General features: G+C 36.3%; 1 protein-coding gene across 2 annotated transcripts in view; it reads left to right on the forward strand.

The window, feature by feature from the left end:
- Nucleotides 1-24601, forward strand: part of AKT3 (AKT serine/threonine kinase 3) — a gene marked incomplete at both ends in the record, with an annotated part of 378522 nt that overhangs the window by 172514 nt on the left and 181407 nt on the right. For both annotated transcript variants that reach the window (XM_079726789.1, XM_079726788.1), the window contains one exon: nt 21494-21638. In XM_079726789.1, coding sequence (XP_079582915.1) covers nt 21494-21638 — 145 coding nt within the window. The remainder of the gene's footprint in view (nt 1-21493; nt 21639-24601) is intronic.

Genomic DNA, 24601 nt, shown 5'->3' on the forward strand with positions numbered 1-24601 from the left:
TAAATGTATTTCAAAATATTCACTGTTAAATATGATTTTTATATATACTTTATTATGTCATACAGGAACATTGACTTTATGAAACAAGTCATTTCCTTTTCTTATAACTGATCACTTTGTCACCACCATGCCCCACTACACTCACACCCACAATTGCATGTTCACACATACATGCCCCTTGTGTTATAGCTGTATTTATTTACCTATAGTTTACCAAATACTAATAGTGGGTTCTCACATCACCTGGAGCTCTTTCTGGCTTTTTTTTTCCCCTGTGATAGGAATACCTTCCTTTGTCTGTCTGTTCCTCACATTCTGTTCCTGTACCAACTTATTGTACATTTCCATTTATAAATCACCTTTCTCTTGATCCCCATCCCAAACTTTCCATTGTTTTTCTTAGACACCACTGTACTCAACACATACTTCTTATATTTTACCTGTGACACCTTGTGATACTTATTCACAATACCAATAGGCTTCCCCTATCACTGTAAGTTCTCCCTACTCCATGCCTTATTTGAGCTTTAGTAGCACTCATATATTAGATATTTTAATTAAATACTTGTTTTCAGATAAATGATTAGCTTATGAAAATTGTTTAGTTTTTGTATAAGTGGTATATACATTAAGATGAATATGTTTTCATAGGAGTCTGTGTTCTGTTTTCTAAATTGACTGCATTTTCCAACATTACATAAGAATTAGAAAATTGGATACCTTCTTTCAGTTAGTGAGATACTTGGGCCCAATATTCTTTTGCATATATATATATATATACACACACACACACACACACATATGCATACATACACACACACACACCTCTGTGTTGTTCACTTATGGTGAATTAGGTAATTTAGGTTAGTAATCCACCTAAGAACTTACTAGAAAAGCTGGACAGAATTTTCACAAAAAGGGTTGGGGGGAGGTGACATCCAAGAGCCAATAAGGATGTGAAGAATTATGGGCCAAAACACTCTGGAAGAAAGAAACCCAGAAAAGTGAGCCCACTCTTTCTCTAGGGGTATCTGCCCATTCTAGAAGACATGTCTGAGATGTTAAGATTTGGAGTAACTGTCAGATCTGTGAATCAAATTTTGGAATCCAGGGCCTACCAAAAGGAGACATGGTAAATGACTATATTTTAGGTTGGCACTCTAAAGGACTATACCCTAGAATAAAATGTAAACTGGATATAGACTTACCTTTTAAGGATTGAAGTTTAGCATTAAATTATTTCATTCCTTAAATTTGGTTAACATAATCCCCTTTTGTGAGTCTCCTACAAGCCTGCTAAAAGCAAATCTCTAAAAGAATATTATATCTTATTGGGCCTCAAACTATTTCCTTTTTCGTGTACATTGTTCAATACTCATTAAAAAAAACAAGTATACAAATATTCAAGACAGTGTGGCCAAAACCACAAAAACAAAATAGACAACAGAGTCAGATTCATAAGGGCTCCAGATAATGGAGTTATCAGACAGATTAAAATAAATATGTATTAGTATGTTCAAGGAAATAAAAGTTAAGGCTGAGAAATTCAGCATAGAGCTAGAAATTATAAAATAATGAATAAAATGAGAATTATAAAATTGAAAAATAAGATATTTAAAGTTCTTAGTGTTAGTGGGAGATTTTAGTAATAAATTTTGCCTAGCATTAGGCAAAGTTAGTTAACTCAAAGATATGGTTCTAAAATATCCAGTTGAAAAATAAAAAGATAGAAGGATAGAAAATAAAGATAAATAAGAGCAGAATGTAAGGTAAATGGAATGCAGTGAGATGGTCTTACATAACACACAATTGGAGTCTCAAAAAATAAGAGTGAAAGAATGGGGCAGAAAGTATTTGAAGAGATAATGGCTGAAAACTTTCTAAAATGTCTAAAAAGATGTCAAATCACTTATTCAAGAGGTCCTATAAATCTTATGGAGAAACAATGAAGGAAAACCCACCTAGTTTCGTTAGACTTTTGAAAACAGAAGAAAGTAGGAAAATCATCAAAGCACGTAGAGATAAAAGATACTTTGCCTTCAGAGGAGCAACAATCAGATCAAGAGATAAGAGATCAACAGAAACCACTGACATGGAATGTATAGAATGGAATGATAGTTGGAGTTAAAGTGCTGAAAGGAAATAAGTGCTAATGACTTAAAATACTTTCCAGAAGTAAAAGTAAAATGAAAATATTTCAGTTGAATATTTTAATAATTTCAGTCAAATATTGATAACAATTTAAGAGGTATGGCCAACATGGTGGAGAAGGGAGACGTTGAGCTGTACTCCTCCCACAGGCACATCAGAATTGCAACTGTTTAGAGATGAGAACAACCTGAAGCCTAGCAGGAGAGATTTTTCAAAACTAAAGATATAAAAATGGGTAGGAAGAGTGGAGACAGTTTCAGAGGTTCTCCTCAAAGGGTGAGAAGTCCAAGCCTTACATCAGGCTCCCCAGCACAGGGATCCTGCAGCAGGAAGAGGAGCACCCAGAATGTCTGGCTTTGAAAGTGAGCAAGACTCACATATGGGAGAGCTGGAGGACTATAGGAAACAGACTTGCTCTTAAAGGGCTCATGTAAAATCTCCCAGTGCAGAGGCCACAGAGGTAGTAATTTGAAGAGAGCCTGAGTCAGACCCACTTGCTTGATGATCTTGAGCCTCCCAGAGAGGCAGAAGGCAACTATGACTCCCCCTAGGGATATAGATGCTGGCAGCAGCCATTTTGGAGAGCTCCTTCTACCAAAAAGACACTGGTGGTGGTAAGCAGCATTTTGAAGTTTTCCCTCTAGATTATCAGCACTGGTAGCTTGCCCACCCATCAGCCAGGAAGCACCAGCATGGAACCCAACAGGTCCTGGCTCTGCCCACCAGCCCCAGGGCCCCACACACCAGTGGGTCTGGATCAGCCTTGGGAGCCCTCAGGCACCGCAGTCAACCTACTAGCAGACCAGCACCATCACTGGGACCTCCGAGAACCCACAAGCAGCTGGCTTGGGACATGACCTAGCTATCCCACCAACCGGGTAGCACCCAAATACCCTGGGCCCTGCATCTGGTGACCCCAGAACCTGGCCTTGACCACCAGCAGATAAGAACTAGCCTCAGCATCTCCTGGGCCATAAATCCAGCTGTACTGGGACCCAGCCCCACCCACTAGTAGTCTGGCAGCCTCCACATGTCAGGGCCTGTTATCCAACCAACTTGGGGGTCAACACCCCCTACCACTGTGCCTATGGTGGTCAGCCCTGCCACAAGAGAAGGGACCATACAGCCCACATGGAGGCACCATATAGCTCTGGTGACCAGAGGGAGGTATGCTGCTAATCCCCATATGATGATTCCTACATAAGGCCATTTCTCTAAACTGGGAAATGTAACCAACCTACCTAATACATAGAAATAAAAACAGAGAATTATGCAAAGTGAGCTAACAGAGAAATATGTTCCAAACAAAGGAACAAGATAAAACCCCAGAAGAACTAAGTGAAGTAGAGGAAAGCAATTTACTGGATAAAGAGTTCAAGATAATGATCATAAAGATGCTCAACATACTCAGGAGAAGAATGGATGAACCCAGTGAGAAGTTTAACAAAGAGTTAGAAAATGTAAAGAAGAACCAAAGAAAGCTGAAGAATACAATAGCTGAAATAAAAAATACACTAGAAGGAATCAATAGTAGATTAGATGATAGACGGAAAGATCAGTGAACTGGAAGACAGAGAGTAGTGGAAATCACACAAGATGAACTGAAAAAAGAAAAAGGAATTAAAAAAAATAAAGTTAGTTTAAGAGACCTGGGGACAACATCAGGCATACTAACATTCGCATTATAAGAGGTCCCAGAAGGAGAAGAGAGAGAGAAAGAGGAGAGAACTTATTTGAATAAATAATAGCTAAAAACTTCTTTAACTTGGAAAAGGAAACAGACATCTGGTCCAGGAGACATAGAGGCCAAAATAAAATGAACCTAAAGAGATTCATACCAATACATACTGTAATTAAAATGGCAAAATTTAAAGAAAGAGAATCTTGAAAGTAGCAAGGGAAAAGCAAGTAGTTATGTACAGGGGAATGTCCTTAAGACTATGAGCTCATTTTTCAGTAGAAACTTTTGCAGGCCTGAAGGGAGTGTCATGATATATTTAAAGTGATGAAAGGAAAAAATCCTACAATCAAGAATGCTCTACCTAGCAATGCTGTCATTCAGATTTGAAGGAGAGAGAAATAGTTTTGTAGACAAAATCTAGAAGAGTTCAGCAGAACCAAACCAGTTATACAAGAAATGTTAAAGGGACTTCCCTGAGTGGGAAATAAAAGACCACAACTAGAAAATATGAAAATTAATAAAGGAAACATCTCATTGGTAACCAGGCAAATATATAATAATGATGGTTACATCAATCACTTTTAAAGCTAGTAAAAAGGTTAAAAGACAAAAGTAGTAAAATCATTTATAGTTACAATAAGTAGTTAAGGGACACACAAAACAAAATGATGTAAAATATGTCTAAAACATTAAATGTGTGTGTGTGGGTGGATTGTTAGAATGTGTTTGAAGTTAAGTGATCATCAACTTAAAATGATGACATACAATGTTAATATAATGCAAATATGATACTAGAGCTAGTCATCATGTCATAAGGGAAGAGAACAAAAGAAGAAGAAAGGAACAAAAATAACCACAAAAACAACCAGAAAGCAATAAATAAAATGCCAGTAAATACAAAATGCCAATATATAGAGTTTAAAGCAAAGACTGTAGCAAGAGACAAAGAAGGATATACATGATGATAAAGGGATCAAGAAGAACATATAAAAATTGTAAATATATATGCACCCAACATAGGAGCACCTAAATACATAAAGCAAATATTAAAGGGAGATATTGACAATAACACAATAATAGGGGACTTTTAACATCCCACTTACATCAATGGACAGATCATCCAAACAGAAAAATCAGTAAGGCAATATTGGCCTTAAATTTCACATTAGACCAGATAATATACATACACACACATACACACACACATATACAGAGAGAGAGGATATTCCATCTAAACCCAGCAGAATACACATTCTTTTCAAGTGCACATGAAAGACTCTCCAGGATATATCACATGCTAGGCCACAAAACAAGTCTCAACAAATTTAAGGATTGAAATTATATCAAGCATCTTTTCCGACTATGAAGGTATGAGACTAGAAATCACCTACATGGACACATGGCAGCTAAACAATATGTTACTAAACAATCAGTGGGTCACTAAAGAAATCATAGAGGAAATAAAAGAATACTTTGAGACAAATGAAAATGGAAACACAACGATTCAAAATCAGTGGGTTACAGCAAAAGCAGCTCTAAGAGGGAAGCTTGTACTAATACATGCCTACCTCAGGAAACAAGAAAAATCTCAAGTAAGCACCCTAACCTTTCACCTAAGAAAACTAGGAATAGAATAATAAAGAATAAACAAAACCCTGAGTTAGTAGAAAGAAATAAATAATAAAGACCAGAGTAGAAATGAATAAAATAGAGACTGAAAAAATAATAGAAAATATCAATGAGACTAAAAGCTGGTGCTTTGAAAAAGTAAACAAAATTGAAAATCCTTTAGACAGACTCATGAAGAAAAAGAGAAAAGGGCCAAAATAAATAAAATCTGAAATGAAAGAGGAGACATTACAACCAAAACCACAGTAATGAAAGGATCATAAAACAATACTGTGAACAATTATACACCAGTAAAATGGACAACCTAGAAGTAGTGGATAAATTACTAGAAATGTACAATCTCCCAAGACTGAATGAGGAAGAAATAAGTATATGAACAGACCAGTTACCAGTAATTGAAATTGAATCAGTTAAAAAAAACAAAACCTTCCAACAAACAAAAGTTCAGGCCAGACAGCTTTTCAGGTGAATTCTACCAAACATTTAAAGAAGAGCTAATATCTATCCTTGTTAAGCTATTCTAAAAGAATTGAAGAGGAAGAAATACTTAAATAAATGGTGTTGGGAAAACTGGCTGCTTCATGCAAAAGAACGAAACTGAACTACTTTCTTAAACTATATACAAAATAATCTCAAAATGAATTCAAGACTTAAATGTGAGACCTGAAAGCACAAAACTCCTAAAAGAAAACATAGTCAGTATGCTCTTTTTTTAAAATTAATTAATTTATTTACTTATTTATTTTTGGCTGCATTGGGTCTTCGTTACTGCATGCGGGCTTCCTCCAGCTGAGGCAAGCAGGGGCTACTCTTCATTGCGGTGCGCAGGCCTCTCACTGTGGCGGCCTCTCCCATTGCAGAGCTTGGGCTCCAGGAGCACGGGCCTCAGTAGTTGTGGCACGTGAGCCCAGCAGCTGTGGCTCGTGGGCTCCAGAGCGCAGGCTCAGCAGCTGTGGCGCACAGACCTAGTTGCTCCATGGCATGTGGGATCCTCCTGGACCAGGGCTCAAACCCATGTCCCCTGCATTGGCAGGTGGACTTCCAACCACTGTGCCACCAGGGAAGCCCTCAATATGCTCTTTGACATCAGTCTTAGCCATATTTTTTTGATAGGTCTTCTCAAGCAAGAAAAACAAAAGCAGAAATAAACAAATGAGAATATATCAAACAAAAGCTTCTACACAGTGAAGAGAACCATTAACAAACCAAAAAGGCAACTTACTAAATGGGAGAAAATATTTGCAAATGATATATCCAATAAAGGGTTAATATTCAAAACACATAAAGAACTCTCACACAGTTCAATATTAGGAAAACAATCTGAATAAAAAATAAGCATAGGATCTGAATAGACATTTTTCCAAGGAAGACATACAGATGGCCAGCAGACCCATGAAAAGATGCTCAAAATCACTAACTACCAGGAAAATGGAAATCAAAACCACAATGAGATATAACCTCACATCTGTTAGAATGGAAATTATCAGAAATATAAGAAATAGCAAGTGCTGATGAGGATGTGGGGAAAAGGGAACCCTTGTACACTGTTGGCGGGAATGTAAATTGGTGCAGCCACTATGGAAAACAGTATGGAGGGTCCTCAAAAATTAAAAATAGTACCACCATCCAATCTAGCAAGTTTACTTCTGGTTATTTTTCTGAAGAAAATGAAAACACTAATTTGAAAAGATGTATTCACCCTTGTGTTCATTGCAGTGTTATTTAAAGTAGCCAAGCTATGGAAGCAACCTTAGTGTCCATCAATAGATGAATGGATAAAGAAGATGTGGTATGCATATACAATGGAAAAAAGAATGAAATCTTGCCATGACAACATGGATGAACCTAAAAGAGTATTATACTAAGTGAATAAAGCAGACAGAGACAAATACCATATGATTTCAGTTATATGTGGAATCTAAAAACAAAACAGAAACACATAGATATGGAGAACAAACAGGTGGTGGCCAGATAGGGAGGATGCAAAGAAAAAAATAAAGGTACCTATGTGATGTAATGAATGCTAATTAGCTTTACTGAGGTATTCAGTTCACAATGCATACTTATATTTTTAAAGGAATTTTAAAGTGCAGAGCAGAGAACAGATTACTGATACAGTTTGTTACCAGCAGGCCTACTGTAAAGGAAATCCTTCTTCAGAGAGAATAAAAATCATTCCAAATGGGAGGAAAGATGTAAGAATAAATGAAAAACAGTTAAAATAGTAAATAAGTTGATAAAGCCAAATGAGTATTAATCTTATGAACAATAATAATATATTTTGTGGTTTGATTATATAAAGAATACAACAAATCTGAAATAATAGCATCAATTGAGGTCAACAGGAAAATGGAGTTCATTTCTAGAGACCTCACCACGTTTTCTGGGAAGAGTTAGAAGTATTGATATATTAGACTTTGCTAAGTCAGGGATGAATGTTATAATTTCAAGGATAACTTCTAAAAGGAAAGGAAGGGTATGATGATCACCAAGATAATATGAAGAGAAATAGAATTATAAAACATTAATTAATCTGTTTTACATTATATAAGTGAACTCTGTGTAAGTTAAGAGTATATTTTAAAACAATGCAGAATAAGATGGCTGAAAACCCTGAAGGAAAACTAAACTGGAATCCTGAAAAAAGTATAAAATAATCAAACAAAACCAGAAAGCAAAGAGGAAAATAAGAAGAGGAAACAAGCAGAAAAAAATAAAACAGTGGACTCTTGTGCAACCATATAAATAATTGTATTAAGTATTAATGTATTTAACACTGCAGTTAAAAGGCAGAGAATTTCAGAATTGATGAAAATGCAAGGTTTACTTAAATACTCTCTGTAAGAGATGTACTTTAAATATAAAGAGAGGGCTTCTCTGGTGGCGCAGTGGTTGAGAGTCCGCCTGCTGATGCAGGGGACACGGGTTTGTGCCCTGGTCCTGGAAGATCCCACATGCCACAGAGCGGCTGGGCCCGTGAGACATGGCCGCTGAGGCTGCGCGTCCGGAACCTGTGCTCCACAATGGGAGAGGCCACAACAGTGAGAGGCCCGCGTACCGCAACAATAAAAAAAAATATATATATATATATATATATACGTGTGTGCGTGTAAAGAGAGCTAGGTTGTATCATGCATTCATTAAGCATAAAAAGATTTGCTATATTATATGAGATTTCAAAATAAAATATTGCTAGAAACTAGTAAGACAGCTATGATAAAAGGGTCGATTGATCTGGATGATATACAATTATTAATATGTATGCATACAGTAATGATTAAAAAGAGAAAAACAGACAATCCCACAGTCATATTAGGAAATTAAAAAATTTTTCTCAATAAGAGCAACTAGACAAAAAGTCAACAAAGACATAGAATTATACTACCACCATGATGTAATTGATATTTACAGACTACTACACCCAAAATTGGGAGAATAAACAGTTTTCAAATACATGTGGTTAATTCACCGTGATTAAGTGTATCCTGGTTTATAATCCTGGATTATAAAATGATTGATTAGAAATCAAGTGAATAAGAAAACCAGAAAAGCTGCAGGTGTTTGGAAATTGAATAACATACATCTTAGTAATCACTGAGTCAAAAACAAAATTCAAAAGAGCCATTACAGGGCTTCCCTGGTGGCGCAGTGGTCGAGAGTCCGCCTGCCGATGCAGGGGACACGGGTTCGTGCCCCAGTCCAGGAAGATCCCACATGCCATGGAGCGGCTGGGCCCGTGAGCCATGGCCGCTGAACTTGTGCGTCCAGAGCCTGTGCTCCACAACGGGAGAGGCCACAACAGTGAGAGGCCTGTGTACCACCAAAAAAAAAAAAAAAAAGAGCCATTACAAATTACAGCTGATCTTTGAACAATGTGGGTTCGAACTGCACTATTCCACTTATATGTGGATTTTTTTCCAATAAATACATACTCCAGTGCTACATAATGCTTAGTTGGTTGAATCTGAGGATGCAAAACCACAGATACAGGCGGGTTCAATATGGCAGAGTAGGAGGACGTAGAGTTCTCATCTCCTCACAACTAGGGCACCTACCAGGCACTGGTGGGGGAGCTCACACACCTGAGAGGACAGGAGGAACTCCCGAGCGATTGAGTAGGACGTTGGGGAAGGGAGGGGGGAGGAGAAGTGGAGGCCAGACAGAACTGGTGCCCCTGTGTGGTGGCTGGGGGAGGGGAAGAGTTCCCAAGCCTTGAGGGGCCCACTCACAGATAGAGGATCAACAGGGACAGGGAGAGACTCTCAAGGGATCAAAGGATTGGAAGGGAACATAGCCAGTGTTTCCCCTGCCCACTTGGGCCTAGGGAGTCTGCTGAGGTCCAGTGCTTGATCTTCTGCCCTCTGAGGGCCCCTCTGGCTGCATGGGTCCTGGGGGTGTGGGAGAGAGGGGGAGGAAAAGTAGAGGCTAGATGGGGACTGGTGCCCCTGAGGGGCGGCTGGGGGAGGGGAGGGGTTCCCACCCTCGGGAGGGGCCGAGGAGATCAGCGGGAATAGAGGGAGACCTTCTCGGGATCGGAGGATCAGAAGGGAACACAGCCAGCATTTCCCACACCCACTCAGGCCCAGGGAGCCTGGTGAGGTCCAGCACCTGATCCTCTGCCCTCCAAGGCCCCCTCTGGCCATGTGAGGCCTGGGGGCATGGGAGGGAGGGAGGAAAAGTAGAGGCAAGAAGGGACTGGTGCCCCTGAGGGACAGCTGGGGGAGGGGAGGGGCTGGGGTGGGGTCACCCCGAGGCCCCTCTGGGGGCCTAGGCCCCACCCCACCACCATCCCTCCAAGGCCTCTTCTGCCTGCCTAAGCCTAGGCCCTGCCCCTTTCTAGCCCTGCCCCCCACAGCCAAGCCTTTTTTTTTTTTTAAACAGCATGAGCAAGTGGGTTTTATTACAGAAATGCAACATTGATTTAATATTAAGACTCAATTAAGTTAAATATACCACATCAATAGAATAAAGGACAAAAACCACATTATCATCTCAGTAGCTGCATAAAAAGCATTGGGCAAAATTTAACATCCTTTCATGATAAAACACTCAAACTAGAAATGGAAAGAAACAACTTCAACAAGATATAAGACATCTACGAAAAACCCACAGCTAACACCATACTTAATGGTGAAAGACAGAAATGCTTCCCCTTAAAATCAGGAACAATGCAACAATGTCATCTCTCACCAATTCTATTCTACATTGTTCTGGAGGTTCTGGACAGGTCTATTAGGCAAGGGAAAGAAATAAAACGAATCTACATTGGAAAAGAAGTAAAACGTTTCTATTTGCAGATGACATAATCCTGCGTATAGAAAATCCTAAAGAACCCCCGCCCCCTGCACAAAACTATTAGACCTAATACAGGGACTCAACAAGGTTACAATACAAGATCATATGCAAAAATCAATTGTATTTCTATATACTTACAATGAATAATTCAAAAATGAAATTAAGAAAACAGTTCCATTTACAATAGCATCAAAAGGATAATATACTTAGGAATAAATTTAACAAATGACATACAAGACTTGTACACTGAAAACTACACAAAACATTTTTGAGTGAAATTAAAGAAGATCTAAATAAGTGGAAAGGCACCTCACATTCACGGATTGGAAGAGTTAGTGTTAAGATGGCAATACTCTCCTAGTATACCTACTGATTCAATAAAATCCCTATCAAAATTTGAACTGCTCTTCCCCCCAGAAATTAACAATCTGACCCTAGAATTCTAACAATAACAAATAAAATGGTCCTGGAATGGATAGAACAGTCTTGAAAAAGAAGAACAAAGTTCAAGTACTTATACTTCCCAATTTCAAAACCCACTGCAAAGCTACTATAATCAAGACAGTATTGTACTGACATAAGGATAGTATATAGACAGATAATGGAATAGAATGGAGAGTCCAAAAACAAACCCATATCTCTGTGGTCAGTTGATTACTGTCAGGGGTGCCAAGGCCATTCAATGGCAAAGAATAATGTTTCAACAAATGGTCTTGGGATAACTGGATGTTCACATGCAAAAGAATGAATTTAGACCTATACCTCACACTGTATACAGCAATTAACTAAAAATTGATCAAAAACCTAAATGTAAGAGCCAAAACTATAAAACACTCAGAAGAAAACATAGATGTAAATGTCAATAATCTTGGATTAGGCAATGATTTCCTCAGAAGAAAACATAGATGTAATGTTAATAATCTTGGATTAGGCAGTGATTTCCTAGGTATGCTATACAAGCAAGAGAAGAAACAAAAATAGGTAATTTGGAATCATCAAAATTAAAACTTATATCCTTTAAAAGACACTATTAAGAAAGTGAAAAGACAACCCATAGTATGGGAAAAAATGTTTGCAAATCATATATGTTATAAGGGACTTGTATCCAGAATATACAAAGAAATCTTACAACTCAATACAAAAGACAAATCACACAATTAAAAAATGGGCAATGGATTTGAATAGAAATTTCTCCAAAGAAGATATACAAATAGCCCATGAGCACATGAGAAGGTGCTCAACATCATTAGCTTCAGGAAAACAAAAATCAAAGTCACACTGAGATACCACTTCACACGCACTGGGATAGCTACAATAAAACAGGCAGATAATGGCAAGTGTGGAGAAATTGGAAACTTCATACAGTGCTGGGTGGAGTGTAAAATGGTACAGCTGCTTTGGAAAACAATATGGCAGGTCCTCAAAAGTTAAATATAGAGTTACCATATGACCCAGCAATTCCTCTCCTAGGTATATACCACAAAGAAATAAAAACTTATGTATACTCAAAAAAACTTGTATATGATGTTCATAGTAGCATTATTCATAATTGCCAAAAAGTACAAACAATAAAAATATCCATGAACTGACAACTGGATAAGTAACTATGGTACATTTTTAAAATGTAATGTTATTCAAAAATAATAAGAAATGAAGTACATCATGGATGAGCCTCAGAAACATTTTGTTAAATCACAAGAAGCCAGTCATAAAGAACAATATATTGTATGATTCCATTTATGTGAAATGCTCAGAACAGGCAGACAGACAGAAAGTACACTGGTAGATGCCTAAGGTTAGGGTTTCTCGTTGGGGTGATTAAAATCTTCTTAAATGTGCTTAAGTTATGGTATTGGTTGCACAATTTTGTGAACATACTAGATATCACTGACTTGTTCACATTAAAGGAGTACTTTGTGTGATATATGAACTATATTCCAATAAAGCTGTTAAAATTGATATAAGTAAATAAAATAATTAAATAACACTTCAGTCCATGTCAGATATTCCACTAATCCCAAAGCTTCTCTGGAAATGACTGCTGTGATGCATGGATTGTGGTATCTTGGCTCCCAGGGCAGAGGTTGGGCCTGAGCTCCTGTGGTGAGAGCGCTGAGTCCAAACAGCTGGACTAACAGAGAAGCTCAGACCCCAGGGAATCTTAATCAGAGCGAGGCCTCCTGGAGGTCCTCATCTCAGCACCAACACCCAGCTCTACCCAACTGCCTGCAAACTCCAGTGCTGGACGCTGCAAGCCAAACAGCCAGTAAGACAGGAACACAGCCCCACCCATCAAAAACAAAGAGATGACAAAAACATGTTACAGATGGAGGAGCAAGGTAAAAACCTACAAGACCAAATTAAAGAAGAGGAAATAGGCAACCTACCTGAAAAAGAATACAGAGTAATGATAGTAAAGATGATCCAAAGTCACAGAAATAGAATGGAGGCACAGATCAAGAAAATACAAGAGATGGTTAACAAAGACTTTGTAGAACTAAAAACCAAACAAACAGTAAATAAGAACACAATAACTGAAATGAAAAATACACTAGAAGGAAGCAATAGCAGAATAACTGAGACAGAAGAATGGATAAATGAGCTGGAAGATAGAATGGTGGAAATAACCGCTGAGGAGCAGAATAAAGAATGAAAAGAACTGAGGACAGTCTCAGAGACCTCTGGGACAATATTAAATGCAACAGCATAACAAATTATAGGGGTCCCAGAAGAAGAATAGAAAGAGAAAGGGTCTGAGAAAATATCTGACGAAATTATAATTGAAAACTTCCCTAACGTGGGAAAAGAAATAGCCACCCAAGTCCAGGAAGCACAGAGAGTCCCATGTAGGATAAACCTTAGGAGAAACACACCAAGACACATATTAATCAAACTAACAACATTTAAATTAAAAGAAAAAAAAATTAAAAACAGCAAGGGAAAAGCAACAAATATAATACAAGGGAATCTCTATAAGGTTATTAGCTGATTTTTCAGCAGAAACTCTGCAGGTCAGAAGGCAGTGGCAGGATATATTTAAAGTGATGAAAGGGAAAAACGTACAACCAAGATTACTCTACCCAGCAAGGATCTCATTCAGATTCGACAGAGAAATCAAAAGCTTTACAGACAAACAAAAGCTAAGAGAATTCAGCACCACCAAACCAGCTTTACAACAAATGCTAAAGGAACTTCTCTAGGTGGGCAACACAAGATAAGAAAAAGACCCACAAAAACAAACCCCAAACAATTAAGAAAATGTTAATAGGAACATACATATCAGTAATCACCTTGAATGTAAATGGATTTAATGCTCCAACCAAAAGATACAGATTGGCTGAATGGATACAAAAACAGGACCCATATATGCTATTTTCAAGAGATCCGCTTCAGACCTAGGGATACATACAGACTGAAAGTGAGGAGATGGAAAAAGCTATTCCATGCAAATGGAAATCAAAAGAAAGCTGGAGTAGCAATACTCGTACCAGATAAAATAGACTTTAAAATAAAGACTTGTTACAAGAGACAAAGAAGGACACTACATAATGATCAAGGGATCAATCCAAGAAGAAAACATAATAATTATAAATATTTATGCACCCAACATAAGAGTACCTCAGTACATAAGGCAAATGCTAACAGCCATAAAAGGGGAAATCAACAGTAACATGATAATAAGTGGTGGACTCTAACACCCTATGTACACCAATGGACAGATCATCCAGACAGAAAATAAATAAAGAAACAGAAGCTTTAAATAACACAATAGACCACATAGATTTAATTGATATTTATAGGACATTCCACCCAAAAGCAGTAGAATACACTTTCTTAAGCACACAAGGAACATTCTCCAAGATAGATCACATCTTGTGTCACAAATCAAGCCTCGGAAAATGTAAGAAAATTGAAATCGTATCAAGTATCTTTTTTGACCACAATGCTATGAGATTAGAAATCAGAGGGAAAAAGCTGTAAAAAACACAAACATCTGGAGGCTAAACAGTGCGCTGCTAAAAAACTAAGAGATCACTGAAGAAATCAAAGAGGAAAGAAAAAAAAATACATAGAAACAAATGACAACAAAAACACAATGACCCAAAACTGTGTTTCCAAAACACAGGAAAAGCACTTCTAAGAGGGAAGTATATAGCAATTGAATCTCACCTCAAGAAACAAGAAAAATCTCACATAAACAATCTAACCTTACACCTAAAGCAACTAGAGAAAGAAGAACAAAGGAAACCCAAAGTTAGCAGAGGGAAAGAAATCATAAAGATTGGAGCAGAAATAAATGAAATAGAAACAAAGAAAACAATAGCAAAGATAAATAAAAACAAAAGTTGGTTCTTTCAGAAGATAAACAAATTTGATAAACCTTTAGCCAGACTCATCAAGAAAAAAAGGGAGAGGACTCAATAAAGTTAGAAATGAAAAAGCAGAAATTACAACTGACACCACAGAAATACAAAGGATCATGAGACTAATACAGGCAACTATGTGCAAATAAAATGTACAACCTGGAAGAATTGGACAAATTCTTGGAAAGGTACAATCTTCCAAGACTGAACCAGGAAGAAATAGAAAATATAACCAGACCAATCATAGGTACTGAAATTGAAACTGTGATTGAAAATCTTCCAACAAACAAAAGTCTAGGACCAGATCACTTCACTGGCGAATTCTATCAAATATTTGGAGAAGAGCTAACACCTATCCTTCTCAAACTCTTCCAAAAAATTGCAGAAGGAGGATCACTCCTAAACTCGTTCAAGGAGGCCACCATCACCCTGATACCAAAACCAAAGATATCAGAAAAAAAAAAAATTACAGACAAATATTACTGATGAGCATGGATGCAAAAGGTGCTTAGAGGGAAATGTATCACCTCTAATGCTTGTATTTGAAAAGAAGAAAGTTCTCTAGTCATTAAGTTTCCATCTTAAGAAAGTAGAAAAGTAGAGTAAAGTAATCCCAGAGCAATCCAAAAGAAGGAAACAATAGAGAGTAGAATTCAATTAAATAGAAAGCAGAAAAATAATAGGGAATAATCCATAAACAAAAGTTAGTTCTTTGAAAATACTTAATAGAGTCAAAAAATGGCTTGTAAGATTGTTAGGAAAAAATAGAAAAAAGAGGGAAGACACAAATTACTGATACTGACCCGTAGAAAACATTGGCAAAGTTGAAAAGCTCAATATTAATGAACAGTATTGAGTTTGAGTAAAAAATTTTTCCTGAAGAAAAACTCCAATTCCAGATGGCTTCAATGTTTACTTCTGTCAAATATTTGAAGAGGAAATATTACCAAGCCTACACAATTAATTACATAAAATAATGGAGGTGGGAACCCTTCCCTTCTCATTTTATAAAGCTAGTGTCACCCTCATTCCAAAAAATGGTCAGTGCTATCATAAGAAGAGAGAACTATATCAACAAAATATTAGCAAACCAAATCCGACAACACATAAAATCATCATATACCATAACCAATTGGGATTCATCCCAAGTTCACAAGGATGGATCAACATATACAAATCAGTCAATGTGGTACTCCACATAAAAGCCAAAAACCACATGATCATCCCAATAGATGCAGAAAAAGCATTTGACAAAATTCAACATGTATTCATGATTAAAACTCTTACAAAAGTGGATATAGAGAGAACATATCTCAAGATAATAAAAGTTATTCATGACAGACCTACAGCCAATATCATACTCAGTAGTAAAAAGCTGAAAGCTTTCCTGCTAAAATCTGGAGCAAGACAAGGTACCCACTCTCACCTCTTCTATTCAACATAGTATTGGAAGTCCTAACCACGGCAGTCAAACAATAAGAAGAAATAAAAGGTATCCAAACTGGAAAGGAAGAGGTCAAATTGTTATTATATGCAGATGATAATATACTATGTATATAAAACCCTAAAGACTCCACATAAAAACTACTAGAAATGATAAACGAATTCAACAAGGTAGCAGGATACAAGATTAACATACAGAAATTGGTTGCATTTCTTTTCACCAATGATAAACTATCAGGGAATGTAAAAACACAATACCTTTCAAAATTGCATCCCCCAAAATAAAATACTTATGAATAAATTTGATCAAGGAGGTGAAAGCCTTATACACTGAGAACTACAAAACATTAATAAGGGAAATTGAAGATAATTCAAAGAAATGGAAAGATATCCCATGCTCTTGGATTGGAAGAATAAATATTGTTAAAATGGCTATGTTATCCAAAGCAATCTACAGATTTAATGCAATCCCTATCAAATTACCCATGACATTTTTCACAGAACTAGAACAAATAATCCTAAAATTTATATGGAACCATAAAAGACCCAGAATGACCAAAGCAATCCTGAAGAAGAAGAACAAAGCAGGAGGCATAACCCTCCCAGACTTCAGACAATAATACAAAGCTACAGTTATCAAAACAGTTTGGTATTGGCACAAAATCAGACATATGGATCAATGGAACAGTACAGAGAGCCCAGATATAAACCCACATACCAATTGTCAATTACTCTTCAACAAAGGGGGCAAGAATATACAACAGGGAAAAGACAATCTCTTCAGCAAGTGGTGTTGTGAAAGTTGGACAGCTGCATATAAATCAACGAAATTAGAACACATCCTCTCACCATACATAAAAATAAACTGAAAATGGCTTAAAGACTTAAACATAAGAAATGACACCATAAAACTCCTAGAAGAGATCATAGGCTAAACATTCTCTGACATAAATCTTAACATTGTTTTCTTAGGTTAGTCTCCTATGGCAATAGAAATAAAAACAAAAATAAACAAATGAGACCTAATCAAACTTACAAGCTTTTTTTTTTTTGCGGTACGCGGACCTCTCACTGTTGTGGCCTCTCCCATTGCGGAGCACAGGCTCCGGACACGCAGGCTCAGCAGCCATGGCTCACAGGCCTAGCCGCTCTGCGGCATGTGGGATCTTCCCGGACTGGTGCATGAACCCATGTCCCCTGCATCGGCAGGCGGACTCTCAATCACTGCGCCACCAGGGAAGCCCCAAACTTACAAGCTTTTGCACAGCATAGGAAATGATAAACAAAACAAAAATACAACCTACAAGAATGGGAGAAAATATTTGCAAATATTGCAACCAACAAGAGCTTAATTTCCAAACTATACAAATAGCTCATAACAACAACAAACAGCCTAGTCAAATAATGGGCAGAAGACATAAATAGACATTTCTCCAAAGAACAAATATAGATGACCAATAGGCACATGAAAAGATGCTCAACATTGCTATTAGAGAAATGCAAATCAAAACTACAATGAGGTACCACTTCACACCAGTCAGAATGTCCATCATTAAAAAGTTACAAATAACAAATGCTGTAGAGAGTGTGGAGGAAAGGGAACCCAACTACATTTTTGGTGGGAATGTAAGTTGGTGCAGCCACTGTGGAAAATGGTATGGAGGTATCTCAGAAATCTAAAAACAGAATTAGCATATGATCCAGCAATCCCACTTCTGGGCATATATTCATACAAAAGTATAATTCAGAAAGCCATGTGTCCCTATGTTCATAGCAGCTCTATTCACAATAGCTAAGACATAGAAACAACCTAAATATCCATCGACAGATGAATGAATAAAGATGTGGTACATATATACAATGGAATACTACTCAGCCATGAAAAAGAACGAAATAATGCCATTTGCAGCAACATGGATGCAACTAGAGATTATCATACTAAGTGAAGTAAGTCAGAAAGAGAAAGACAAAATATGATATCGCTTATATGTGGAATCTAAAATATGACACAAATGAACCTATCTATGAAACAAAAACAGAATCTTAGACCTAGAGAACAGACTGGTGCTTGTCAAGGGGGAGGGAGTAGGGGGAGCGATAGAATGGAAGTTGGGGTTAGCAGATGTAAGCTTTTATATATAGAATGGAGAAACAACAAAGTCCTACTATACAGCACAGGGAACTATGTTCAATATCCTATCATAAACCATAATGGAAAAGAATACATTAAAAAAAAAGCATGTATATATATTTAACTGTATTACTTTGCTGTACAGCAAAATTAGCATTGTAAATCAACTATAGTTCACTAAAAATACTGATTTAAAAAAAGGAGAAGTAGCCCAATATACTTGTGACTATAGTCAATGCAAAATTTCTTAACAAAAGTTTGACAAACCAAATTCAAAAAATATGCAAGAAAAAGGTTAATACATTATGACTAAATGGAGTTTATACTAGAATTCAGTTGTATTAACATCTGAAAATCATTCAACTAATTTCACGGTATTAATAGGATAAAAGAAAACTACATGGTCATTTCAACAGGTGCAGAAGAAGCATTTGAAAAAATTCAACACTCTTTCATAACAAAAACACTCAGCTGGCTAGGAATGGAAGGGAACTTACTCAACTTGATTAAGGGTATCTACAAACTACAGCTTACATAATACTCAAAGGTAAAAGGCTTGATATTTTCTCTCTTAACATCTGGAACAAAGTAAGAATGTCTGCTCTCACGACTTTTATTTAACATTGTACTGATGGTCTGTTCTAGTGCATTATAAGGCAAGAAAAAGAAATGAAAGGGAAACAAACTGGAAAGGAAGAAGTAAACTTATTGCTCTTATTTGTAGACAGTATGGTAGTATTTGTAGAAAATCCAGAAAAATAAAAGCTGTTAGAAATATTAAATGAATTTATTAAGGCTATAGAATAAAAGGTCAACATAGAAAAAGCAATTGTATTTCTAAATACTAGCAAGAAAAATTAGAAAATGAAAAAAAAATTAAACCTCCATAATAGCATAAAAGAATACTTAGAAATAAATTCAATTAAAGATTTGCAAGACATTTTCACAGAAAATTACAAAACACTGCATTGGAAAATTGAAGACCTAAATAAATGGAGAGCTATACCATGTTCATGGATTGGAAGACTTAATTTATTAAGATGGCAATTTCCTCCAGATTGACCTACAGATTTAATGCAATTCTAACAGACTTTGTCTTAAGAAATCTGCAAACTGATTTTATTTATATGGAAATAAGTGATCCTTTATCTGATAACACAAGTGTCAAAAAGTAAAAGCTTCATACTACTGCTCCTGAGATTTATTATTTAAGCTACAAACTGTGCCTATCATTTTTTAAAACAGAAACTTACCTATGATCTGGGAACAGGTTTTGCCTTTGAAAGCTTTTTCTTGGAACATCTGTTGGACCATAATAAAGAAACCGAGTATGTCAGTGATGGACTTACAATGGCTAAACAATACATTTAAAAAGTGTGGCAAAATTTTGGGGGTCTACATACTTTATAGATAAGATGTGTGCAGAGAATTAAAATTTAACCATACTTTATTTATTTTATTTTATTTATTAGTTTCTGCTTTATAACAAAGTGAATCAGTCATACATATACATCTGTTCCCACATCCCTTCCCTCATGCATCTCCCTCCCTCCCACCCTCCCCATCTCACCCCTCCAGGCGGTCACAAAGCACCGAGCTGATCTCCCTGTGCTCTGCGGCTGCTTCCCAGTATCTATCTACCTTACATTTGGTAGTGTATATATGTCCATGCCTCTCTTTCGCTTTGTCACAGCTTACCCTTCCCCCTCCCCATATCCTCAAGTCCATTCTCAAGTAAGTCTGTGTCTTTATTCCCGTTTTACCCCTAGGTTCTTCATGACATTTTTTTTTTAAATTCCATATATATGTGTTAGCATAGCTTTTGCACAGCAAAGGAAACCATAAACAAGACCAAAAGACAACCCTCAGAATGGGAGAAAATATTTGCAAATGAAGCAACTGACAAAGGATTAATCTCCAAAATTTATAAACAGCTCATGCAGCTCAATAGCAAAAAAACAAACAACCCAATCCAAAAATGGGCAGAAGACTTAAATAGGCATTTCTCCAAAGAAGATATACAGACTGCCAACAAACACATGAAAGAATGCTCAACATCATTAATCATTAGAGAAATGCAAATCAAAACTACAATGAGATATCATCTCACACCAGTCAGAATGGCCATCGTCAAGAAATCTAGAAACAATAAATGCTGGAGAGGGTGTGGAGAAAAGGGAACACTCTTGCACTGCTGGTGGGAATGTGAATTGGTACAGCCACTATGGAGAACAGTATGGAGGTTCCTTAAAAAACTAAAAATAGAACTACCATATGACCCAGCAATCCCACTACTAGGCATATACCCTGAGAAAACCATAATTCAAAAAGAGACATGTACCAAAATGTTCATTGCAGCTCTATTCACAATAGCCCGGAGCTGGAAACAACCTAAGTGTCCATCATCGGATGAATGGATAAAGAAGATGTGGCACATATATACAATGGAATATTACTCAGCCATAAAAAGAAACGAAACTGAGCTATTTGTAATGAGGTGGATAGACCTAGAGTCTGTCATACAGAGTGAAGTAAGTCAGAAAGAGAAAGACAAATAACCATGCTTTAAACGGATTTTTAGTCAGTTTTCTTACAATCGTCTTCTCCTTCTCCCCTTCTCCTCCCCCTCCCTCCTCCTCCTTCTTTGTTAATATACCTCCAAATAAATGCTAGTATATCTTGAAGATGGGGCTTATGTATTACTCTGGAATAGACTTTGTGTTGATTTTATATTTTATAAAAGAAATATTTGCATAATTACAATTCTTTATTAATGGAAATTTTTTCTTGTTTTTGTAGGGAAGAATGGACAGAAGCTATCCAGGCTGTAGCAGACAGACTCCAGAGGCAAGAAGAGGAGAGAATGAATTGTAGTCCAACTTCACAAATTGATAATATAGGAGAGGAAGAGATGGATGCTTCTACAACCCATCATAAAAGAAAGGTAGAAAAGAACATCTTACTCCCCTCCTCAGCACAACATTTATATGTGTAGAAGAAATATGTTAACAACTGCCATTTGCAAAAACTGTTTGCCAAGTATCTTATGATATGCTATTATATTGGTGTGGATGGTTTTTAATCAGGTGAATCTTAAACCTGTCATTGTTTAAAACCAAATAATTGAAACATCACTTTATTTTAGTGTTTCAGCAACTACCACTGAATGCTGAAAGGGCTTGTTAGGAAGTTGTGATTGATGTGCCATCATACTGCTTTATAATTTGAATTTTTCCCTTATTGTTTTTAGTACTATTTTAGAAACTTGGAAATAAAGTGTTTTCCCTAATATGGTCCTTTTCTATTTGGCATTTTGTGTTCTCCTGAAAGCAGAAGGTGAAATGGCTCTGGTATACTTCCTGCTTGGTGCCCCAGTCTCACTAATGTCAGCAGGAAAGCGAACAGTCTTGGAAATTATAACTTTTTATTTTAGTGGCTGCTTCTGAGCCAATGAGAGAAACAGATTTTTTCTTCCCTCAGTGCTCCAGCATAATAATGGCCAATTTATATATTTATGAGAATTGTAAATTATGTTTTTCATTGCTATAGAAAATTGCAAAGCAACTCCCTATGTAAAAAGTAGTATTTTAAGATTAAGGGTAAAAGTATTCAAAATAGATGAACATGCCATTTTTAATGTTAAAATATATTTGTTATAATAGATTTTAAATTAATCTTCAGGTAGGAAAATGCTAATTCTTAAGGTAATGATCCATGTAATTTGGTATTAGCACAGGGATTAAGAACTCTTTGGAGTTAGACTGCCTGAGTTCAAATCCTCTTTTTCCTATGTGCTAACCATGTGAACTTGCTGAGCTTTACAGTTACAACTTAGATTTAGTTAATCGTCCTTTCCTTACCTGAACTTTCTATTCCAATTAGAATAATATTCTATACTTGATCTTGGCCAAATGTTTGAGAATGCTGTATGTCTTCCTTGAAGACTAATCCTCTATTTTTTAGTTGAATTGTATCCCTGTTTTCTTTTGAATCACCTTAACAACGCTCTTCGCTTGTTCCTCAGTTATTGCAAAGAGAAAAATACAATCTAGCTTTACCCACCTTCTCAGAGAGAAAAAAACTTCTTTTGCTCATGTATGTGCACATGTACACAATTAATTTGAAATTTGACTATGCTCATAAATTTAAAGTCATATCCTGATTATTCTCACTTTTTGAGTAATAAACTACCTTGTTCAGTAACAAGCTAGACTGCTGTAGAACTTCTTAATTAGAAAGATTAATAGTAAGATGCTGTTTAGGCAGTTAGAGGTTGAAAGTGGGAAGTTTATAACACTCTAACTAGAAATATTGTTACTGATAGATGTAAGAATTTTGGAAATGAATATGAAAATTTGCAGAAGAACTTTGAATGAAGAGAGACAACCTTTTGAAAGATATAAAAATGGAAAACTATGGAAGATCCTTCTTTTTCTGTTAAGGCTGGTTGTAAATGATTATTAAAGCATAATACGTTTTCCTGTTTTGTTACCACTGTTGATTATCTTAGAATTTATCACCTTCACTAATTATCACTTATAAAGATTTATTATATGCTTATTTTGTGCTAGGCTCTGAGCAGTACTTTTATATGTGTTATCTCATTTGATCCTCATAGGAATCATATGAGGTAGGTACTGTTATCCCATTTTACAGTTGAGTCTTCTGGTATTTAAAGAAGTTAAATATCTTATTCAAGCATATAATGACTTTACACACTATGCAACTTCAGTATGCAGTCTACTTTTTATTGATTCACATATCTTGAGCTTCTATAATGTCTATCATTGTTATAGTCATTACATAACCGAGCTATATTAGAAACAAAATTATACACATAAGGTCTCTTATATTTGTACTCTGTTTCTCAAAATAGTATGTCAAATTGTTGCATTTACACAGTGCTTGAATATTAGTTAATTTCATTTTATATTAGCACACTCTGGAAAAATCAGTAGAATTTTAATATTATAGAATACTGGTAGAAAGTGAGGTTTTTGTTGTTCTACTGCTTGAGTTCATGTCCTGGGTCTACAATGTGTGTAATTGTGGGGAAAGTCCCTTAATCCTTCTGTACTTTATTCCCTTTATCTATAAAAGGGAGATAACAGTGGTACTTACCTCATAGAGTTGTGAGGATTAAAATATAGTTTAGAATATATGTGAAGTGCGTATATACTAAGTGCTCAATGAATGTTAGCTATTATTAGCTAATATTCTACTTTATCCACATAAAGATAATTAAACATTCACATATTTTTAAAGTGGAGTCTCCTAGAATTCTCTTGTTGAAACTAAGTCTCCAAAATGAAAAACTGATAGAAGTATTTTGAATTTGGGGGTGGGGGTCCATTGTCTTATTTAGCTTATATCTTATTTCCATTGTAATTTTTAAATTTTATTTAAAATGAAATAGTATAAAATAGTTTGAAATAACAAAGAGTCCAGAAAAAGAACATTTGTACCACTAACTATGCTATAACAATCGCAATAACTTGGTTCAAAAGGGTGAAATATTACTATCATTTCCTTAAGATGACTCTAAAACTACAGTTGACACATGAACAACACAGAGGCTTGTTGAGCCACCCTCTGCACAGTTAAAAATCTGCCTATAAGTTATAGTTGGCCCTCTGTGTCCCAGTTCTCCCTATCTGTGGTTCCTCTGATGCAGCATTCCCTCCATATGCACTCTTGTTTTGTATCTGTGATTCTGCATTTGAGGATTCAACCAACAGTGGATCAAAAAAAATCAGTAGAAAAAATCCACATGTAAATGGATCCACAGAGTTCAAACCCATGTTGTTCAAGAGTCAGCTATATATCCTTTATGAATGCAGTTTTAAAAAGAATTTTACAAGTTCAGATTATTTTTAATTTTAGATTGTAAACACAAATATTTTCAGA

The sequence above is a fragment of the Hyperoodon ampullatus genome, assembly GCF_949752795.1.
Source record: "Hyperoodon ampullatus genome assembly, chromosome: 2".
Taxonomy (NCBI): Eukaryota; Metazoa; Chordata; class Mammalia; order Artiodactyla; family Ziphiidae; genus Hyperoodon; species Hyperoodon ampullatus.